At 35.1% G+C, this 18,181-nt stretch overlaps 1 protein-coding gene across 1 annotated transcript in view; it reads right to left on the minus strand.

Moving 5' to 3' along the window:
- The window catches only part of VWA3B (von Willebrand factor A domain containing 3B), a 59,046-nt gene continuing 40,865 nt past the window's right edge, over positions 1 to 18,181 (minus strand). The window contains 9 exon segments of the mRNA XM_068182692.1: positions 1 to 2,429; positions 2,432 to 2,595; positions 5,708 to 5,805; positions 6,338 to 6,475; positions 7,643 to 7,767; positions 8,533 to 8,653; positions 12,100 to 12,319; positions 13,522 to 13,572; positions 16,300 to 16,478. Coding sequence (XP_068038793.1) covers positions 2,224 to 2,429; positions 2,432 to 2,595; positions 5,708 to 5,805; positions 6,338 to 6,475; positions 7,643 to 7,767; positions 8,533 to 8,653; positions 12,100 to 12,319; positions 13,522 to 13,572; positions 16,300 to 16,478 — 1,302 coding nt within the window. The 3' untranslated portion in view covers positions 1 to 2,223.

Raw genomic sequence — 18,181 nt, forward strand, 5'->3', positions numbered from 1 at the left:
TACATAGCGAAAACATTTACATAAATATGAAGAAAATGCCTTTACTTCAGTCAAACACATCAGGACTATTGAGCTTTTTCAGAAGTTAAAAGATATCCAAATTATTTAGGTATTTGATATTACAAGGAAAAGAATAGATGGGAGGAATATACATCTTTCAGAAAAAAACCCAGTTTAATAGACTGTTTTTAGAAATCTAAAAAAAAAAAAAAAGCATAACTTTGTTCCTGTAAAAGATATTTAACTACAAAAATTGTTATTATTACAGCTATTCAAAACACTTCTCTAAGATGCTGACTTTGAAAAAAATCTGCCTTTGATATAAACAGTCCAGAAATAATGAAGTAATGAAAGCGACTACTAGGAAAACCTGGAAAGGGATCACTCTGATGAACATTAGTGTGTTCAGCATATGAAAGGCAATATTTGAGACTTCAGAGTGATACAGGGGTCTGAAGAGGAAAACAGGGTGTATTGACTCACAGTTTAGGCTCCTGACTTGAATATCCAGCCTTATTTCAGCACTACAAAAACTCTGTGAAGGGAAAGTCCATTGTTAGATACCTGATATTTTTAATACCTGGTCCACAGAGACTAACTGAAAAATTCATTAGAATGGCAGGGCTTTCCAACTCCTCATCCATGTTATTTAACACCTACCCACATCAATGTAATCAAATATGACGGCTTCTAAGGAAAGGCGTTAACCTGCATAGGGGAATCGCACTGGTGCTCAACACATATTGAACTGCCAAGCAGAAAGTGTAAACTACTAGTTCATACTTGATTGGAAGTTGAGCAGAAGGGAAAAAATGCCAGGCAAATTTGTTTTCTTTATTCTCTTAATCTTTAAAATGAGATCCAGCATTAACACAGTTCAAAAAGATGTGTATAACAGGGGTCAGGTAGCACATTTGATACAACTTACAAAATTATATAACTTACACAGAGTGCTGTGAAACATTTGCATGGTGTGAAAATGGGGCAATTATCTACACCCAAAGAGGATAAATACACAGTCACCTAGAGAGATTGGATAAAGAGGTATCTAATGAAACCATGTGAGGATGACCATATAGTGTTACTTAACATCTTTATCAGCTCTGACTTTTCGCTTTCTGATAAAACACAGAAGGATATGTAAATGAAAATAAATTATAGAAAAAAATTAATATTCATATTCAATATTTATGGTGTAACAAGAAGAGGACAAGGTACCTTCTTCAGTACATTCGACCTGCATACAACATTGAAGCCTTGTTAGAATACTATGAGATTATTTGCTAAATCTAGGCAGGATTAAAATGCATAGATAACCACTGCTCTTGTGTAATCTTTCCTCCAAGCTGCAGGGAATCAGTTATAGGACTTGCTGATCACATTAGGATTATTTCACATTTCCTCAGTACCTGCATCTCAAAATGTCCAAGAGGAAGGTGTCTGGGATAACTGAGCATTTCCAATGATGTAGCCCCGCTTTGGAAACCATGGTTTTTCACTGGACAAGCCAACACCTCTGCTCTTGTATAAATCTGATCAGGCCACTGTTAAAATGCCCATTATATAATGGGCACCGTAATACCCACTATAAGCAATGTGAATGGAATTTACAGGCAATCTTTAAAGGATGAGAAAGAACACAGAACATTCAGATGAGCCAAATCAAGTTGATTGAAAACATGATGATTGAGTGAATTTACAACCCATCATCTTGAAAGTAAATAAATAATGAGGCTGTTGAAAACATATCTAAAATGGTACGAGGAGGTACACTTAGCAAGTATGGATAAAAACCCTTTCTTTCCACGGACAGTAGGATCTTGAAAATGAAGAGCTGACAGACATGCAGTGGCAGGCCTACACTAGCTCAGTCTCTGCTCCAGAGTGACAGGGAGTATAGGTACTGCTGTCAGCCTTAACTGAGCCAGCTCATACACCAAAAGCAATTTCACCTCTGAGCTACAGGTGCAATAATTTAATACCTGCAATACAGACATAACTTTAATCTAACAAAGAACAAACAGTAGAGGAACTGGAATAAATACTCTGCTTACAAGCAGGTACTAAGGTTTGGTGTTACTGCATCCTCACTGCTACTACCACTGTTAGGGAAATTAAGGTGGCATATGCTGCAATGTGCTTTATTCATTTCTTGCCGTTGCTGTGAAAACACATGCTGAGAAAGTGTCAAGGACAGTTTCTAAAGGAGGTGAAAGAATTTCATCATATAGGACATGGGAAAGCTAACTTGGCTAACACCCAGAAATGCAGAAACATGTTCCTTGTGTGGGGAATAGTTAAAGGCCCATCACAAATGTTTAATTCCTTATACTTCTGCTTTTCCAGAGCTACATCTTTACCTCTAAATTCTTCCTTATTTCTAGAAAGTGAATTTCTTCCTCTCTGTTTCACTTCACTTCTAGACACAAAAGATTATCCAAGTCTGACATTGTCTCCCTTGAATACCTTTTGTCTACTGATGTTCCCTTCTTTTTCTTTTTTTCCCTCTTTTCTTTCACTATACTTTTCTTTGCTTCTTCTTCTTCATTTTCCACAGGTGGGCGAGGGCAGGGCTCTGTAGTCTCATCATCCACGCTGGAAAACCAGAAAAGGAAATCCACTAAGCTAAAAGAACATATCTCATAAAGCCTCTTTTACAAGACATAGATTTCACCTTTTTCCACATCTCACAGTACTGACAAGAGAAGGACTTATCACACTCTTGACCATTTGACAGTGATGTAAATGTTCTACAATTCAGTTTCCCTTTTACCTATAGAATAAGTGAAGGATAGCCTAAAACAGGGCTCTGGCCCTTAATCTTACCTGCCTCTTATAACTCCAGAAAGGATGTGGGCAAAAAGGACCCTTTTGTTGTGTGGGTCCACATCACACAGTGTTGTACTTTGCTTATGGAACTTGTTGGCTACATTTGCAGAGTGCTTTTTCTACCAAAATTATTTCTTTCCACAGTGATGGCAGGAAAATGCCCCAAACAGATGCTAATGTCTCATGAACATTACTAAAACCATAAGAGCTATATTAGTACCTCTAAAGATTAGTCGATTAAGCATAACCCCTAACACACACCACAAAAACATTAAAAGACAATCCCAAAGAACTCAGAGCTGGAGTTAGCCAAGCCATTGTAATACATCCATGGGCACTGAGGACTTCCTGTCAACATGGGAACCTGGGATGTGCCTTTTAATTTTCTTTCCCTTACTACTCCAGCACTTAGCACAAACAGATTGTCTCTTTTTGAGGTTCTAATATCATATTGCATTCAGACTTTTTGATTCCTTTCCAATTAAATTATGCTTTTGCATTGTTCCTATCAACAATGTCAGCATTCTCTCATTAGATCTGTGCATATCCATGAACAATATGCTGCAGTGTCCCCCTCTAAGTAGGATATAGGAGGTAGGGATTTATTTTAGAAATATAACAAAGAACAAGTTTCTTGGAAAGCACACTTCCATGCCCTTGTAAAAAGTAGGGGCTCTAATGGAAACTCCATTTCTAATGGAAACTCCATTTAGTGTATTCATTTCAGTTAATTCTCCAAATTCTCTGTTTGCCAATGCAAAATTCAATTTTCTTCTCATTTGTACATAAAAATGGCAAGTCAGCTTGCTTATAAATTCTCTTTGGAGAGTGCGTATTTGTACTAAAGCACTCATTCATGAAACAAAGCATGTAGAATGGACACTATTCTTATTGCTCATGCATTTAATCACATCTTTTCTTAATACAGTACCTCAGAATACAATCCAACTCAGTGGAATGGAAAGACTTCTGCTGATTTTGCTGGTACTCAGACCAGTTACATACCTGCCTCTTTTCAACTGGTTGTTGGCATTAAGAAGGAAACCATGGTCTTCAGGTTTCCTTTTTGGTGAGAAGAAGCTACTGTCATATTAATCATGTGACCTGGGAAAAGGCATTGATGTGTTCCCAGATTTGGAATTCTCCTCAGTAAAGAGAGGGCATTCATTTGTTTGTGTGCTGTGGCTGCAAGTTGGTGGAACGTTGAGTTTCAAACTGTACCGGGATCACTACTAGAAAATGTGTGGGAACCACAGGACTTGAATCTCAGTTGCTTTTCACTCCATCATTCTCAGTGAATCCATAGATCAGCCTTATTAAAGATTATAATCTTTAATGATTATAATCATATTAGAACATTTCAATGAAAATTAAAAACATCTGTGGGTGACCAAGCACTGGAGCAGGCTTCCCAGAGAGAGTGTGCAGTCTCCTCACTGGAGATACTCAACCATTTGGATGCAATCCCTTGCCATGTGCTCTGGGATGATCCTGCTTGGGCAGGGAGGTTGGACCAGATGTCCCTTGGACCACTGTTTTCCCTTCCAATCGGACCCATCCCATGATTCTGTAATCTAAAATTGCCTTTAATGGTGGAATTTATTTCTCTCTACAACTACCAGAAAGGAAGGTGCAGCCAAGTGGGGGTCGGTCTCTTCTCCCAGGTAACCAGAGACAGGGCAAGAGGACACAGCCTCAAGCTGTACCAGGAGGTTTAGGTTGGGCAGTAGGAAGAAGTTCTTTACAGAAAGAGTGACTGGGCATTGGAATGGCTGCCCAGGGAGGTCGTGGAGTCACTGTCCCTGGAGATGTTTAAGAAAAGACTGGATGTGGCACTCAGTGCCATGCTCTAGTTCACAAGGTGCTGTTGGGTGATAGGCTGGACTTGATGATCTCAACGGTCTTTTCTAATCAAGCTAATTCTGTGATTCTGTCATTTTCCTTGTTCATGTTTATTCGTGGAAATAAACTTCCCATGACGGAGATTATATGATTCCTTTGCAGCAGTGCTCATACTACATGGAAGAGGAAATCCTTCATCCTCTAGATGTCAAGGTAAATGGAAGATTCAAAACCAAATTATGTTTTCTCACACAAAATGTGAAACTGTGCGACTCCCCCTGGGAAGAAGCTATGGATGATGAAGTTTTACATGGTTTCAAAGAAAGTAACTGCACAAATTTATGGAAGAAAATTCCAACAAGGCGAGACTCCAATTCTGCTTCAGATAATTTTTAAATCCCAAATAATTGCAGAAAAATATCCCTAGACGATGGTTCTGATCTTATTGTCCATCCTAAGGTTGTCTGAGGTTGTTAGTGCTCTGAAGGCTGTCACAATTTCAACTGGATTAAGCTAGAACTTAATACAAGATGAAAATATAATCCATAAACACTTGGAACCACTGCATTTTCAGTGCACACTACATATCTTACTGCACATTAATTCTGCAGAACTTAACTAGGGGCTCATACTCATCTTACACACTCTCCACCGTTCTCCAGATTTAAGCTCAGAAGATGAACAAATATCTTAGAAAAAAAATTGCAATTTTATGTGCAGCTTTGCATAACAATAACTATTTTAAGAGGAAAATAAGGTCTACAACAAATAGAAACTCCATCTCACCTTTCAGCAATCACCTTAACAACTTTCTGGGACTAAGCTTCAAACCATCAGATCCCACCAATATTTCCAGAATGAAAATAAGGCAGTAAATTCTCACATAAACTTAGTTGCATGTGTAGAGTAAGCCAGTCAACAATAGCTGTAGTTGGAGTACTACCTATGGAAACCTGACAGCATTGCTGAACTCAAAGTGCAACATTTAAGATTCAAATTTTTAAAATTTAGTATTTTTAGGTTTAAACATACTCACATCTCATAATCCACTGTTTGCACCATTCTTATGTACTGACAGGAATAGGCATACTTGGTTTGGCTGATTTTAATGAGCTCGCTTCTTATACAGTGTTCCTGCAATAACGCAATCAATATTCATCTAATTTAAACCAGAATCTCAAAAGCAATGAAGATACATATGCATAAAAAATCAACTGCTAAATGCAACCGTAATCAGCCTCTAATAAAGATAATTAATATGAAAGTTTCAAGTACAAAGTAAATTTTCTTTAATGCATGCTGTGAAAAATGCAGTAAAATTATCATAATGGCTTACAAACAAAAAACAAACCAAACAAACATAATGGAATTAATTTCAGACTATACTGACTGTATTAAAACTCCCTATATTTCTTATTTTAGAAGCATGGTACTTATGAAAGCCACCAAATGTATTAAAGAAGAAAGAACAGAGTATGATTTCAGAATAAATTATCTGACAGAATTTCTTCGTTCAGGTTTATTACATGAGCTGTTCATTGCACTCTGAAATCTGATTTACTCTGGTTAGCTGGAGACTCAGATTGGGACAGGGAGCTCATTAGCCTGGAAAATTCTATCTGCCTCTTCAAAAACAGCCAGACTGGTGTCATCTAGGTTTACTTACCTTCCTGTTGTTGAACAGCAGTACTGTGTAGAGTTTGTCACCTGTCTCCACCCTCTCTGGTGTTGCTATGACAATGGCAGGAACATAACATTCATTTTCTGCCCGTGTCCCAATTCTGGCAAACACATAGTCTCCAACCTGTGCACCAGGAAAGCATCAATGCAAGAACCATGTAACCTGGGAGCTTTACAAGACATAACTACTAAGATATTTTTTAATGAATCACCATTCTATCATGTCCCCATGATTTAATATGGACCACTGAAAGAAAAGAAGAACTCGATCCTTGCATATTCTGATCATGCAATTTCCATTGAACTGGGGAGAGAACACAAAACAAAAATAAAGGACCGAGCTCTACTAAATGTACCAGGGCTTAGCTAGCAAGCTGAACCGAATGAGGAAACTCTTACAAACTGCATTCCCTTGGATTCTATGCAAATTCTAAAGCTTTCAACAAGCTTTTAAAACAACCTTGAGGATTTTAGATAATTCCAGATGAAACTTATTGATCCAAAATAGTTTTTAAAACTAATGCAGAAGTAACAATTTTATATCAAATTCTGCAGGTCTCTAGAGTTGGATACAGAATTTACAGAGTTATCAGGAGCTACTATATCAGGATTTGCCTTTATCTCAATCTGAAAAAAGGTGTATCTCTAGTTTTATATGTAGCAATGCAATTATAAACATGTTTCTTTTATTCAAAACAGATGGATCCATGCTTATCCTCTATGCAACCATCACCTTTTCAGTGTGTAAAATAAGAATCACCAAAACCCCCCAGCTAAGATTACAGATAGCTGATAAATTTTAAAGAAAACCAGAAATGGAACTGGGATTATAATTTTTTTATTACTGTTCTTTGCATTAGTATATGGTTATTTGTTGGATTTAAAACATGCTGTGGAAACTAAATGGTTAAAATCTGCTATAAATCACACTAAGTATAAAAGGCTCTCTTACCTTTATAATCTATGTGCTAGAAAATAATAACTAATAAATAGCTCACCTTTCTTCTATGGCTGGGGAAAGATTCATGTTTTATCAAGAAAACAATATAGATAAATTTAGAACACATATTTTTAATAACCAAAGGAACAGAATTACAATGAAAACATGCTTCAAACCAATGAAAAACTTCATGCTGAAAATAGCATATTACTATAATGAAAAACTCTTCTTTAAAATGAATGTATTTAAAAGACTTTTAAAAATCTATAGCTTATTACCTAAGTATAAAATTAATTTCATATTTTTAAATATAAAATGCATATTTACAATAATAAAAAAATAGTTTTTCACCTGCAGATGTGGGCATGGCATAGCACCTCCCACAGGTATAGTGAACTTGACAGGGACATCACAGCTCTCCCCATTGCTGAAGTCAACAAGTACACAGGTAGAACTAATATTCTTTATCACAGTTCCTGAAAAACAAAAGAATAAAATATTCAAGCTATTTTTCTTTCATCCCTTGATGTAATTATTTTGTAAAACAATCCTATAGGCTGTCACACACCACTGAGGTCAACCATGTCTATACATTACATTCTTCATTTTCATTCAGCTGCTGGAAGCTGTGCGAGGGCAATGGAGACATTTGTACCCAAAAAAAACCCTGCCTTACAAAGCAGTCTAAATAGTGCTATAAAAAGAAAATGAAGTCTTTTTCAAGCACAGGTCTGAAATTTGTAGGCTGATCAGGTTAACATAATAAAACTGACAGTTAACATAATAAAACTACTACCACAGTTAAAAAGATATAATTGAAAAAAAAATCCCAACCAAACAAGTAAAGGTAGCACAAACACATACACACAGAGAATATTTTAATATTCTCTGTGCGAAATAACAGAACTGAGTTTTACCCACTAACCACTCTGGCTTAAAATTCAACAAAAAGGCAGCAGCATTTAGTGATCTTTTTGGGCACACACAAAAGCTTGGCTTACAATTTCCTTCCATACTTTTCATAGACAAGCATATCATTGCTCTCCAACTTTACAAAATGAATGTCTTCTTATAAATGTATATATATGTGCACACACAAAATATATACTCATTTTTCATTAATATGCACATGCAATAGTAAATGTCATTGAGAAAGAAGTAGTTAATTGTGAGCACAACTTATACTTCATCAGTATTAAGGAACACTAAATGCTATTGTAAATGCAGACAAAAATGTATACCTGGATAATAAAATCCTGTGACATCTGATCTTGCAATTAGCTTTTGGCCTTTGTGAGTCACAAAGATTTGACATTTTTGTCTTGTCTTAGACTTCACCTTCCCACTTTCTTCTTCAAGTCTCTGTAATTTGACATAATTATTTCTTTACAAAAGCTAATGCAGTCAGCCTTAATCTATTCTTTGGAATTACTTAAAAACTGAAGCAATGTAATGCTACGAGATCTGTACAGAATTCACAGTAAGCTGGAAATACTTTAAACTTTCAGAATACTTCTAAGTACAGGAAGTATTCATATAAGAGTTTTCACTATAAAATCCTGTTCTGTATGGTTATAACAATACCTGTATTTTCATGTGCTCTGGCTATTGTTTTTCAACAAAAAATGTCACGAAGTTGCACAATTCATATTAAAGCATGAGGTAAGGAAAAATCAGCTCTTTTTTCAGAATAAGAAAATTTGTTCTACACATTTATTTTGACCAGATAGGAGAGTTTTCACAGTAATCTGATTTATATTAGAAGTACCTCACTGTATGGGATGAATCATTAAAAAGTCAAAAACAAAATCAAAAAATGTTCAAACAAGTCTTCAAGTGTCTGGGAAAAAAATTTTATTTACTATAAATTCAAAATTTAATTGACATTTTCAACCATTCTATAACATTCCATTTTAGCAAAATATTATACTTCATCTTCCAGACCTGCCACTATCCATTATTCTGCCCCACTAGTTTGGGTTCTTCATGCACTAATTATTTTTGCCATTCTGCTCACAATAATGCTCCTAAATATAAACTACAAGCAAGTGCAAAACTTGCTTATAATAAATCAGTTTCACCACTGAATGAAAATTTTGGCATTTATTTACACCATTAAATAAATCAATTTCACCATTAATTTTAAAAATATTTATTAGCCTACCTCATGAACAATTTGCAGGCACCCAGTTCTTCTGAATCATAAAAATATTCAACTTGAAATCTCAAACTTTTCCACACATCTACACATTGTTCTGAAAAATGACCATACCTCACAGACTCTTAATAAAACCCCTGCTTGCTAGGATGTGTATGACTTGCTTCTTTTTCTGATGACATTTTTTTTTGTAAAAAATGTATTTGATTTGATATTTGATTTTCCCTAGTAGTCAATAATGATGGAAAATATATTAGTAACTTTGACTAAATTGTTTGTTCTCAGTTTCACTATAATTATCACAATCTCTTTTTTTCAAACTCCCCCTCAAAAATCACAAAAAACCCTAGAAAAAAACTCCTAAAAATAAGTAAAACACACAAAAGAGGCAAGGAGGTATTTTAAATTGGAGATATATGGTATTTTTTCTAGCTTATTCTTTACCCCTACAGAATATTAATTGTACCAACAGCTTGGGTTTTGAAACTCAGACTAAACCAGGGGCTCTTCACAGTGCTTAACTGGCTGCTTGAAGTATAACTCAACAAAGGCTGATTTGAGAGCAGACCTACAGTTCCACAGACACAAAAAAGCATTTGGGTAAAGCATTTACTTAATTCCTCAGCCTCCAAAAGGACAGCTGCTGCTGAATATTTATTATCAACTAATTTGTATTGCTTAACTAATAACTTGGGCAACTTCCAGCACTCCACATTAATCCAAATACTGAAGATGACACAAGCATCCACAATGAGGAGTCCGAGTAGTGCAGAATTCAGGTGGCTCAGAAACACTGTGTAAATTCAAATCCATCTTTCTTTTCTCTCACACAGCTTTTAGGTGTTCAGCAGGACTGACCCAGACACTGTTGGAGTGGCCATTTCTGGCATTCAGTGTTTTTATTACAAAAGAGCCCCATCTGATTCTCAGGGGTTTTTACCATGTTTCACTCTGCTTCTGTTGAAGGCAATGCGTTAAACCACAGTGGGTGAAGGAGACTTTGTTTACTTCTTCCAGTAGCTGCTACATTTTTTAATTCCCTTTCAAAAATAATAGTCTTTGCACTTTCCTATTATAAGTGAGAACAGACATGAAGAATACCCACAGATCTGTATCTTGGCTCAAACTTTGGGTTCTCATAATCCTGACACCTCCATAGTCAAGCAACCACCACTCTTCCCTAGGTGCCAGTGGGAACAAGCCCATTCTGCATGGACCTAGCCCATTTTTATGAAAGAGCCTAAAAAGAAAGAGCTGAAAACTAAGGTGTTTTATTTAAAATTTAGTGAAAAATTCATCAGGAAATTTAAAAGTCTGCTTTGTTGAGTAGTTTCATGATAATTGTGATTTTTCTATGATGTCACAATGACAATTTTCATTCAGTGCCATATCATTTCCTAGCTGTAATGTATTTCCGTTGGCAGTTTATTTCTCTATACCCTTTTGTGGGCAGGCATTACAGTTGGCAAAACCTTCAACAAAACTTTTTAAAGCCTTCCCATTTTTCTTCATTTTCTCCCATTGTTTTTCTACTACATAAAGAGAATTCTAATTACATCTGCATTTCTGCTGCTCACTCTTGAAGCCTTTCAGTTGCAGATTAGCAATTACTGAAGATGCTGCTCTGATTAGACTCCTAAAGCAGGTTTGACTCAGGATAAGTGATTGCACAATGTTAATCACATCATGTCTGAGAGCACACACTGGTTGTTCCAAGGCAACAGTAAAATTACACTCAACAAATGAAACATAAACATGTTTCTGCTGCTCTTGTATTGGGACATTATATGGCATAGGTAAATCAATCATCAAACTAGCTCTAGCAGCAATGTAATATTTTCAAGCTAATGTAAAATGAATCAAGATCATATGTTTTATGAAGACGTTAAAATGTTTTCAAATATGCAGTCTTAATGGAATTAAAAAACTCAAAAACTACAGAAAACACACACACATATATATATATACAACAACATTAATTTCAATCATAGTTTCAGAGTAGCTAGACTAATGTGTTAATGCTAGACTCATGTATTAATGAAATGAAGAGAGAAAATAAGCCTCTGCCTAGCCAAAAGTAAGTGTCCACTTCAGAATGAGCTCCAGGTGCCACTGACTCAGTTCACAATGTTGTGATGTTGCCCACCAGTTCACATATACCCACATTTTAGAGACAGTTAAATTTTAGTGTACAAAAATGAAGTTGAATCCCACCTCTTCTCTCTATATTTTCTTTTACAAGAAATGTACCACAGAAGATTACAGTGAATTACTCCAATATTAGAAGATCTTTTAGTACTGTTTATCAGATATTAACCAACCAGAAATCTTGTACCTAAATTGCCTTTAATATATCTGTTCTTTCTCTTTCCTGCTATCATTGCAGCAGAGAAGATCCTTTGCTGTGATTTATTTGTAAAAGGCTTGATTTCTGTGGCTCTCTCTGAAGCTTCAGAACTTCTACTTCCCCAATATTTAAAAAAAAGTAATTGTAAGCTTGCTCTCTTCTTAACTATCTTCTTTCCTCTATCCATTTTATTTAGCATCATGCTACAATTCTACTTCATTATCTAAGATGATGGAAAAAAATATTCCAGAGGTATATAGTGAAGAGGAATATCTAAGGGAAAAAAAAATCTCTTCCCATTACCTTTTTATTGTTGCTTATGTGTGATTCTGAGCTTTTCTCCATTTCCTTTTTGACAGTTTCCTGAAGAGCAGAGGCTTGTTGTATATATGTTAATGCTGTCAATATCTCATCTTCTAACAATTTTACATCTTCATAGGAAACTGGCCATCCCAAATTCTCTAAAGCCTCCAGCAAAGTTTCTTTATGATGCATATATTGGACTGGCCCATCCTCTTTAAATCTTAAAAAAATATATTTTTTAAGAAATTAATAATCACAAGTAGGAAGAATTTAAATTGCATCAGTGCTCTACAGATAGAGTCACAAATTGTGAAGGCAGAATAAAGAATCAGATTTGCCCAATTTATTTTCTGTATGCTACAAGTTCCTGCATTTCATCCAGATACTGCTGTGTTTGGTCAAACAATCATGTCTGGTATAACTGTATCTTATAGAAACACAGCTACAGAGAAATTCAAGTGACTGAGCCATAATTTCTGAAAACCATACCAAATATTTTAATACCTGTGCACAATATTTTTATCTATCTACATAATATTAATGTCTATGCACGAGATTTATATGCTCCTCTAGCAATAGACTGTGCAACTGCTACAACATTTTTTTAATTACACGCATAATTGGCCATATGTGATCAATAATTAAACATTGTGGATGATACTCTGTCAAATTTCTATACTCTGCAACTCACAGTCTATCAAGAGACATCTATTTTCTTTTTCTTTCATTACATGCTGTTTTGTTTAACAGTCTTCATTTCCTCTCTGCAGTAGAATGAGGTTTTAGTTCTCCTTATTAATGATAGAACTGTAGGTTTTTTTACTCATTAGCTAATGTCTTAAAAGCATTCTAGTTTTCATTCCCATTTTTCTGTGAAGATCTATTTCAGGCGCATTCAGTTTTCATTAATTGATCTTTGCTTTATTCTCTGGCACAAACAGATGCTAACTTCACTGATGTTTATATAGCAATTAATTTTTTAAATCAATATTAAAAAATAGGCTAACACAGTACAAACTTCCAGAGTGATATACAGTTCCAGCACATGCTTTTAAGGTGCTTATTACACCTTAACAAACCAGCCACTAGAGAGCTCCTTATGGGGCGAGAGAAGATTTACTTTGCTGTCAAAAGCAATGACATGCTGCCCTCCCAAGGCCCTCCACTTGACACTGATTAAGGATAGAGAAGCAACATTCAAATGGAATGCAAGTTCTTTCCTTTAAAAATAATCGACACCACAAAAAGGAGGTCCAGAATTTCATATCACACCATATCATATATACATTTTTGAACACAAGGTATATTTATGAAATATTTGAAAATTAAACCTGTTGGTTATAGAAACAGTGATAAAAAACTACCAAATATTTATGACCAGCCCTTCAGAGATACATTAGAAAACCAAAAGTGATAGCTTACTTGTCTCTTTCCTCCTGAGATAGTGCTCTCCAAATAACTAGGTTCAGGCGCCTATTAAAGAAAGGAAAGCAGTTTTTGAGGGAATGCAGTTCCTTGTGCAGCTGATCATCTTAAAACTAGCAAATAAACACAGTTTCTTAAGATATCTGCACTGATTTGTATTCTAAGCACACTGTATCATCAAACTGTATCCTTATCATTCAGCTATGAAATTATCAACTGCAAAAGAAGACGGGAAAGCAGTATCTTCCATCAAATAACAGCATGACTATTTCAGGGTCATAGAAGGTTTAATGGCAATCACTGCTGCTTCCTGCCAGGATTTTCTATGGATGGTTGTCTTCAGCACCAGCAAGTTAAATCAAATAACAAAACTGATTAAATGCCAGTTAAGCTGCACAGTTCCTCCAATTAAACATTTTCAGAAAATGTAGTTTGAATGTAGTAATGCTAATTTCTAATTTTTTCCCTGCTAAGATTACCCCTCAGTTGTGCCATTCAGGTTTCTAATTCATTAAACTCTGGCTATGAAGAAAAACTACTGACAGGAAAACAGAAGTGATTATCCCAAAGCAATGCAGTTCTGAGATTTTTTTTAAAGTACCATTAAACTTTCTGGTTTTGCTTTTTAAGACAGAAATTTTGAACTCTTATAAGATCATCTAGCTTGACATCACAAACAAGCCATCATTCAATTACTTCATTTCAGCTATAGAAATAAACCTTTACTGATCATCCCAATTACTGTAATTCTAGAAAAAAAAATTCCAAATTTCCTTTGGATACGAGAATAAATTCATCACTAGGAAAAATTCAGATTGTAACCTGATTGACTGCAAGTAGTCTTGCCAGATTTACTGGTGCATGCACAAAAAATAGCACATTAACAACAGATTCTGAATATGAAATTCTTGATGATTCATTTTAACTACCAGAAAATATATTCCAGCATTTTTAGAATACAAACTACTTATTTTATTCCCAATATACAGTCTCAGCATGCTTTAATGCCTATTTCATCCTTCTAAATCTGCACACCCATAACTAAGTTGGTTATAAAAGCTTCTGGCTAAACAAAATCATACACATTATGAAGCTTTCAGTGTTTTTCTCCTTTAATATTGTATATTCTCTTTGTCAGACCACAAAAATTCTGCCCTTGCCACTTTTCTCCCTCTAAATCTGATGCTAAACTCAGTTTGAATATGGGGAAAATACTGGCTTGTTTGCTTCTGTGCTTGAAACTTGGGTGCCCTGACGTATTGTTTCATCTACCTATGTCAGAATAAATTTGTGACCAACCACTATTCACAAAGCTGAACTGCAGCTTTTGGAAGTTCAGTTACTAGAAAAGGGCTGTGACATCTAGATTTTAAAAAATTGACTGGCTTGCTGTTTCACTTTTAGAGAAAAAGCAAAAGAAAGATCTCTTTTTTTGCACTGACAATTATAAGGATCTTCAGGTAGATTTGTCCTCTCTACCTCTTTTTCATGGAAGTAGGATCTCAATTCTACTATTCTAAATACACTGATTCATTGATCTCTGTTGGTAAACAGAAGTAAACAATAATCCTTATCACCAAAGTCTTAGGGAGACTGTGGCAATGCTAATAAGAGCTTAATTCATTAACAGAATGAAACAGAAAACAATTTTCTTTCCTTTAAAATCAAAGTCAGTAAATGTAAAATATTCAATGGTATGGCACAGCAATGAAAAACTTGATTTTTTTTCAGAATTCACCATCACAAATACACCACTTGAACCTTCTATTAAAATGAGTGACAAATCAATTTCTATGAATTCTTCATCAGCCTGGTAAAAACAGTGTTGTCTCAGTGACAGAACAAAGAAAACAGAGAGACTGAACTCTATTAATACTAGACATAGCAAGGATCATTTTCAAATCAAAATTCTTGATTTTTATCACAAAAGATCTATATAGGATAATAGGATTGAAAAACAAAGCTATAACATGCTTTAGAAAGAACTGGTATGATCATATATAGCTACCAAGGAAAATAATCTCAAACCTTAAAGATCCCCTGTCAAATTAATCAAAAAACAAGGACCAAATACTTGTCATCAAGGGGGTTTTGGTCATATAAAATAATTATATTTGTAGATATTATTAGAATACAGCCTAAAAATATTTTTTAAATAATTCTAGTCAAAGCTCTCATATGATTACTGAATTACACCATAGTCAATTGAACTATTTCCAAAAAAATGCACAAAGTTGGATAATGGAAAGAAGCAGTTTAGAGATCTAATGCCTTTTTTCTCTTTACTTCTGTTTACTAACATTTAATTAAAAAGTACAATACAAATGCCTCTCAAAAAAAAAACCCACAAAATTTAAATCTTCAATTGCTTATTGGTGCCTCAGTTATATTCTTGCATGCATAGTTGCATGCAACTATGCATGCTATAGAGAGCTGGCAGCAAAAAGCAGGTACTTAATGTGTCAGTCTATTGATATAGGAGCCTAATTTTAAGTTAGAAGTCTGGCTAGCATTGTATGTTTATGGCCAAATTCCACCTCAGGGATGACTGGTTTCAGGTGTGCTCCCAAAAAATAAAAGAATTTTGCTTTTGTCACTGAAACAACATAATATGAGCAACATGTTGTTATTTATCTCCTTGCCTATTATCTGTTTTTACATTCTGCTTTAATTTTTTTAAAGAAAATTTCTCCTACATGTTTTTGGTGGATTAAATGTGTCAACATGTAGAATTATCAGTATTGAGCAAAACATGTGTGAGAAAATACCAAGTACCTGAGAAAAAAAAATGAAACATGACTGCAACCATAATAAATTTCTGGTGAGTAGACTTGCCTCTCATAGGATTTAATTGCGTGTTCCAGCTTCTTTATATAGGCATCAAGATTCACTGCCCAAGGATTAATTAGTGCAATCCCCTTCTTGTCACTGCTAACATGGGCCAATGGTAACATCTATCATACAATAAAAGACACAGATACCATTTATCATACAAATTTATGAACGACTGCATGCTGAGGCTCAGAACAGCCAGAAGGAACACTGGAAGCTGCAGAAAGAAAAATCTAAGCACCACAAATGTCAGAATTAAGACACAGTTTTCAGCCAGTTCTTCTAAAATTATACAATCTCGTTATGAAGAAGTTACAAATTAAGATTCCTAACTACTAAGTAATTCTAACTCAACCAGTACTGTCAAACAACTGACTCTAATAATGTAAGTCAGAAGGAAAAAAATATGTTTAGTGTATGACCATATTCCAGGTTTTATTGACTTAAAACACTCTCCTACTTTCTATGTATTTAATGCTCTTTTTCTGGAGGACTTTATTTTGCAAGGAATTAGAGTAGTAAAGCTGTAGAGAGATATTTCTCACCATCACACTGATCCACCAAAGAGCGAACAAGGTGGACACTGGTCACTGAAACTTGTCTTGACTACTTAGGAAACTAATCAGGTTCATCAGAATCAGGAACTTCAATATTTTTCAAATCTCCCAAAACAACACCTACGTAAGTCAATTTCATTATAAAAGAAAAATGAATACAACTGTGAGTAGATCTTCAAAAGGCAGAGAAAAGGGTAGAAATGGATGACAAAAGAGGAGGAAAGATGCCTTCCAAACTCTCAGTCCAACGTCCCACCATCTTTCAGCCTCTTCAATTATTCAGTAGTTCATACATGAAAAGCTGTTTTACATAGCAATGTCTTGGTGCTGAATATAAACAGCAACAAAAAAAATCCAAGGAAGAAACTGGAGAGGAAAGAGACTGTTACTCTCCCCAAAACTGTCTTCAATGCATATAACTGAATGGGAATCTTCCTGAAGAGTCTGTCTGAGATCAGGATATAGATGAAAAAAACATGGATGAGGTTCAATTTACACTAAACTAAAACCCCTGTTGGGGGAATAAGACAAACAATTAGAAAATAGAGCAATAAAGAGAATTACCTAATTGAGAACATTTTTCAGTGATGCTTTACTTGTATTTGAATAATCTCAGCATAGCTGGATTCCAAATTGCAACAAAAATCATTTTTTAGGAGCAGTGGTGTGACTTTGTATCACCCTCTCTTTCCAAGGACAGCGTCTCTCTGATTAGTAAATCTATGTCACATCAGCGCCAGACCACATCAAAGCTCCTGATATGAAATTAATCTTAAAATCACTTAGAAGCTAAAGACAATGGGAACATGTCACTGAAAGCATCTTGCTGGAGACAGATGAGGTAAATCTCTGCCCATAATTCTGAGCAGTGATATCTGGCTACTTGTCATTTCCAGGTGAAGTCTGAAAGCTGACAGGCAGGGAAGTGATGACATCTCTGTAATGCCATGCTCGTTGTCCATGACGTTACTCAATCCAAGGTAACAGAAGTTCAGCAGGGCCTCATCATGTAGGAGCCCACATCTACATAGCCTAACAAATTCTGAGAGTACTTTCAAATACAAACAGCATAATTTGCAACATGAATATTTAATACAGTTTATAAAATACTTTGTATTGAACAGAAGGACTGGACAAGCACAAACACATTATTGTACTTTTGAAGACAAAAAACAGAATGGAATTTTTTTAGCAAATACTAAACTTGAAATACTATGCATACTTTGAGAACAATGAAAACTACTCATGAAGTCAAGTGAAATTTGACA

Source organism: Anomalospiza imberbis, chromosome 2, assembly GCF_031753505.1.
Source record: "Anomalospiza imberbis isolate Cuckoo-Finch-1a 21T00152 chromosome 2, ASM3175350v1, whole genome shotgun sequence".
Classification (NCBI taxonomy): domain Eukaryota; kingdom Metazoa; phylum Chordata; class Aves; order Passeriformes; family Viduidae; genus Anomalospiza; species Anomalospiza imberbis.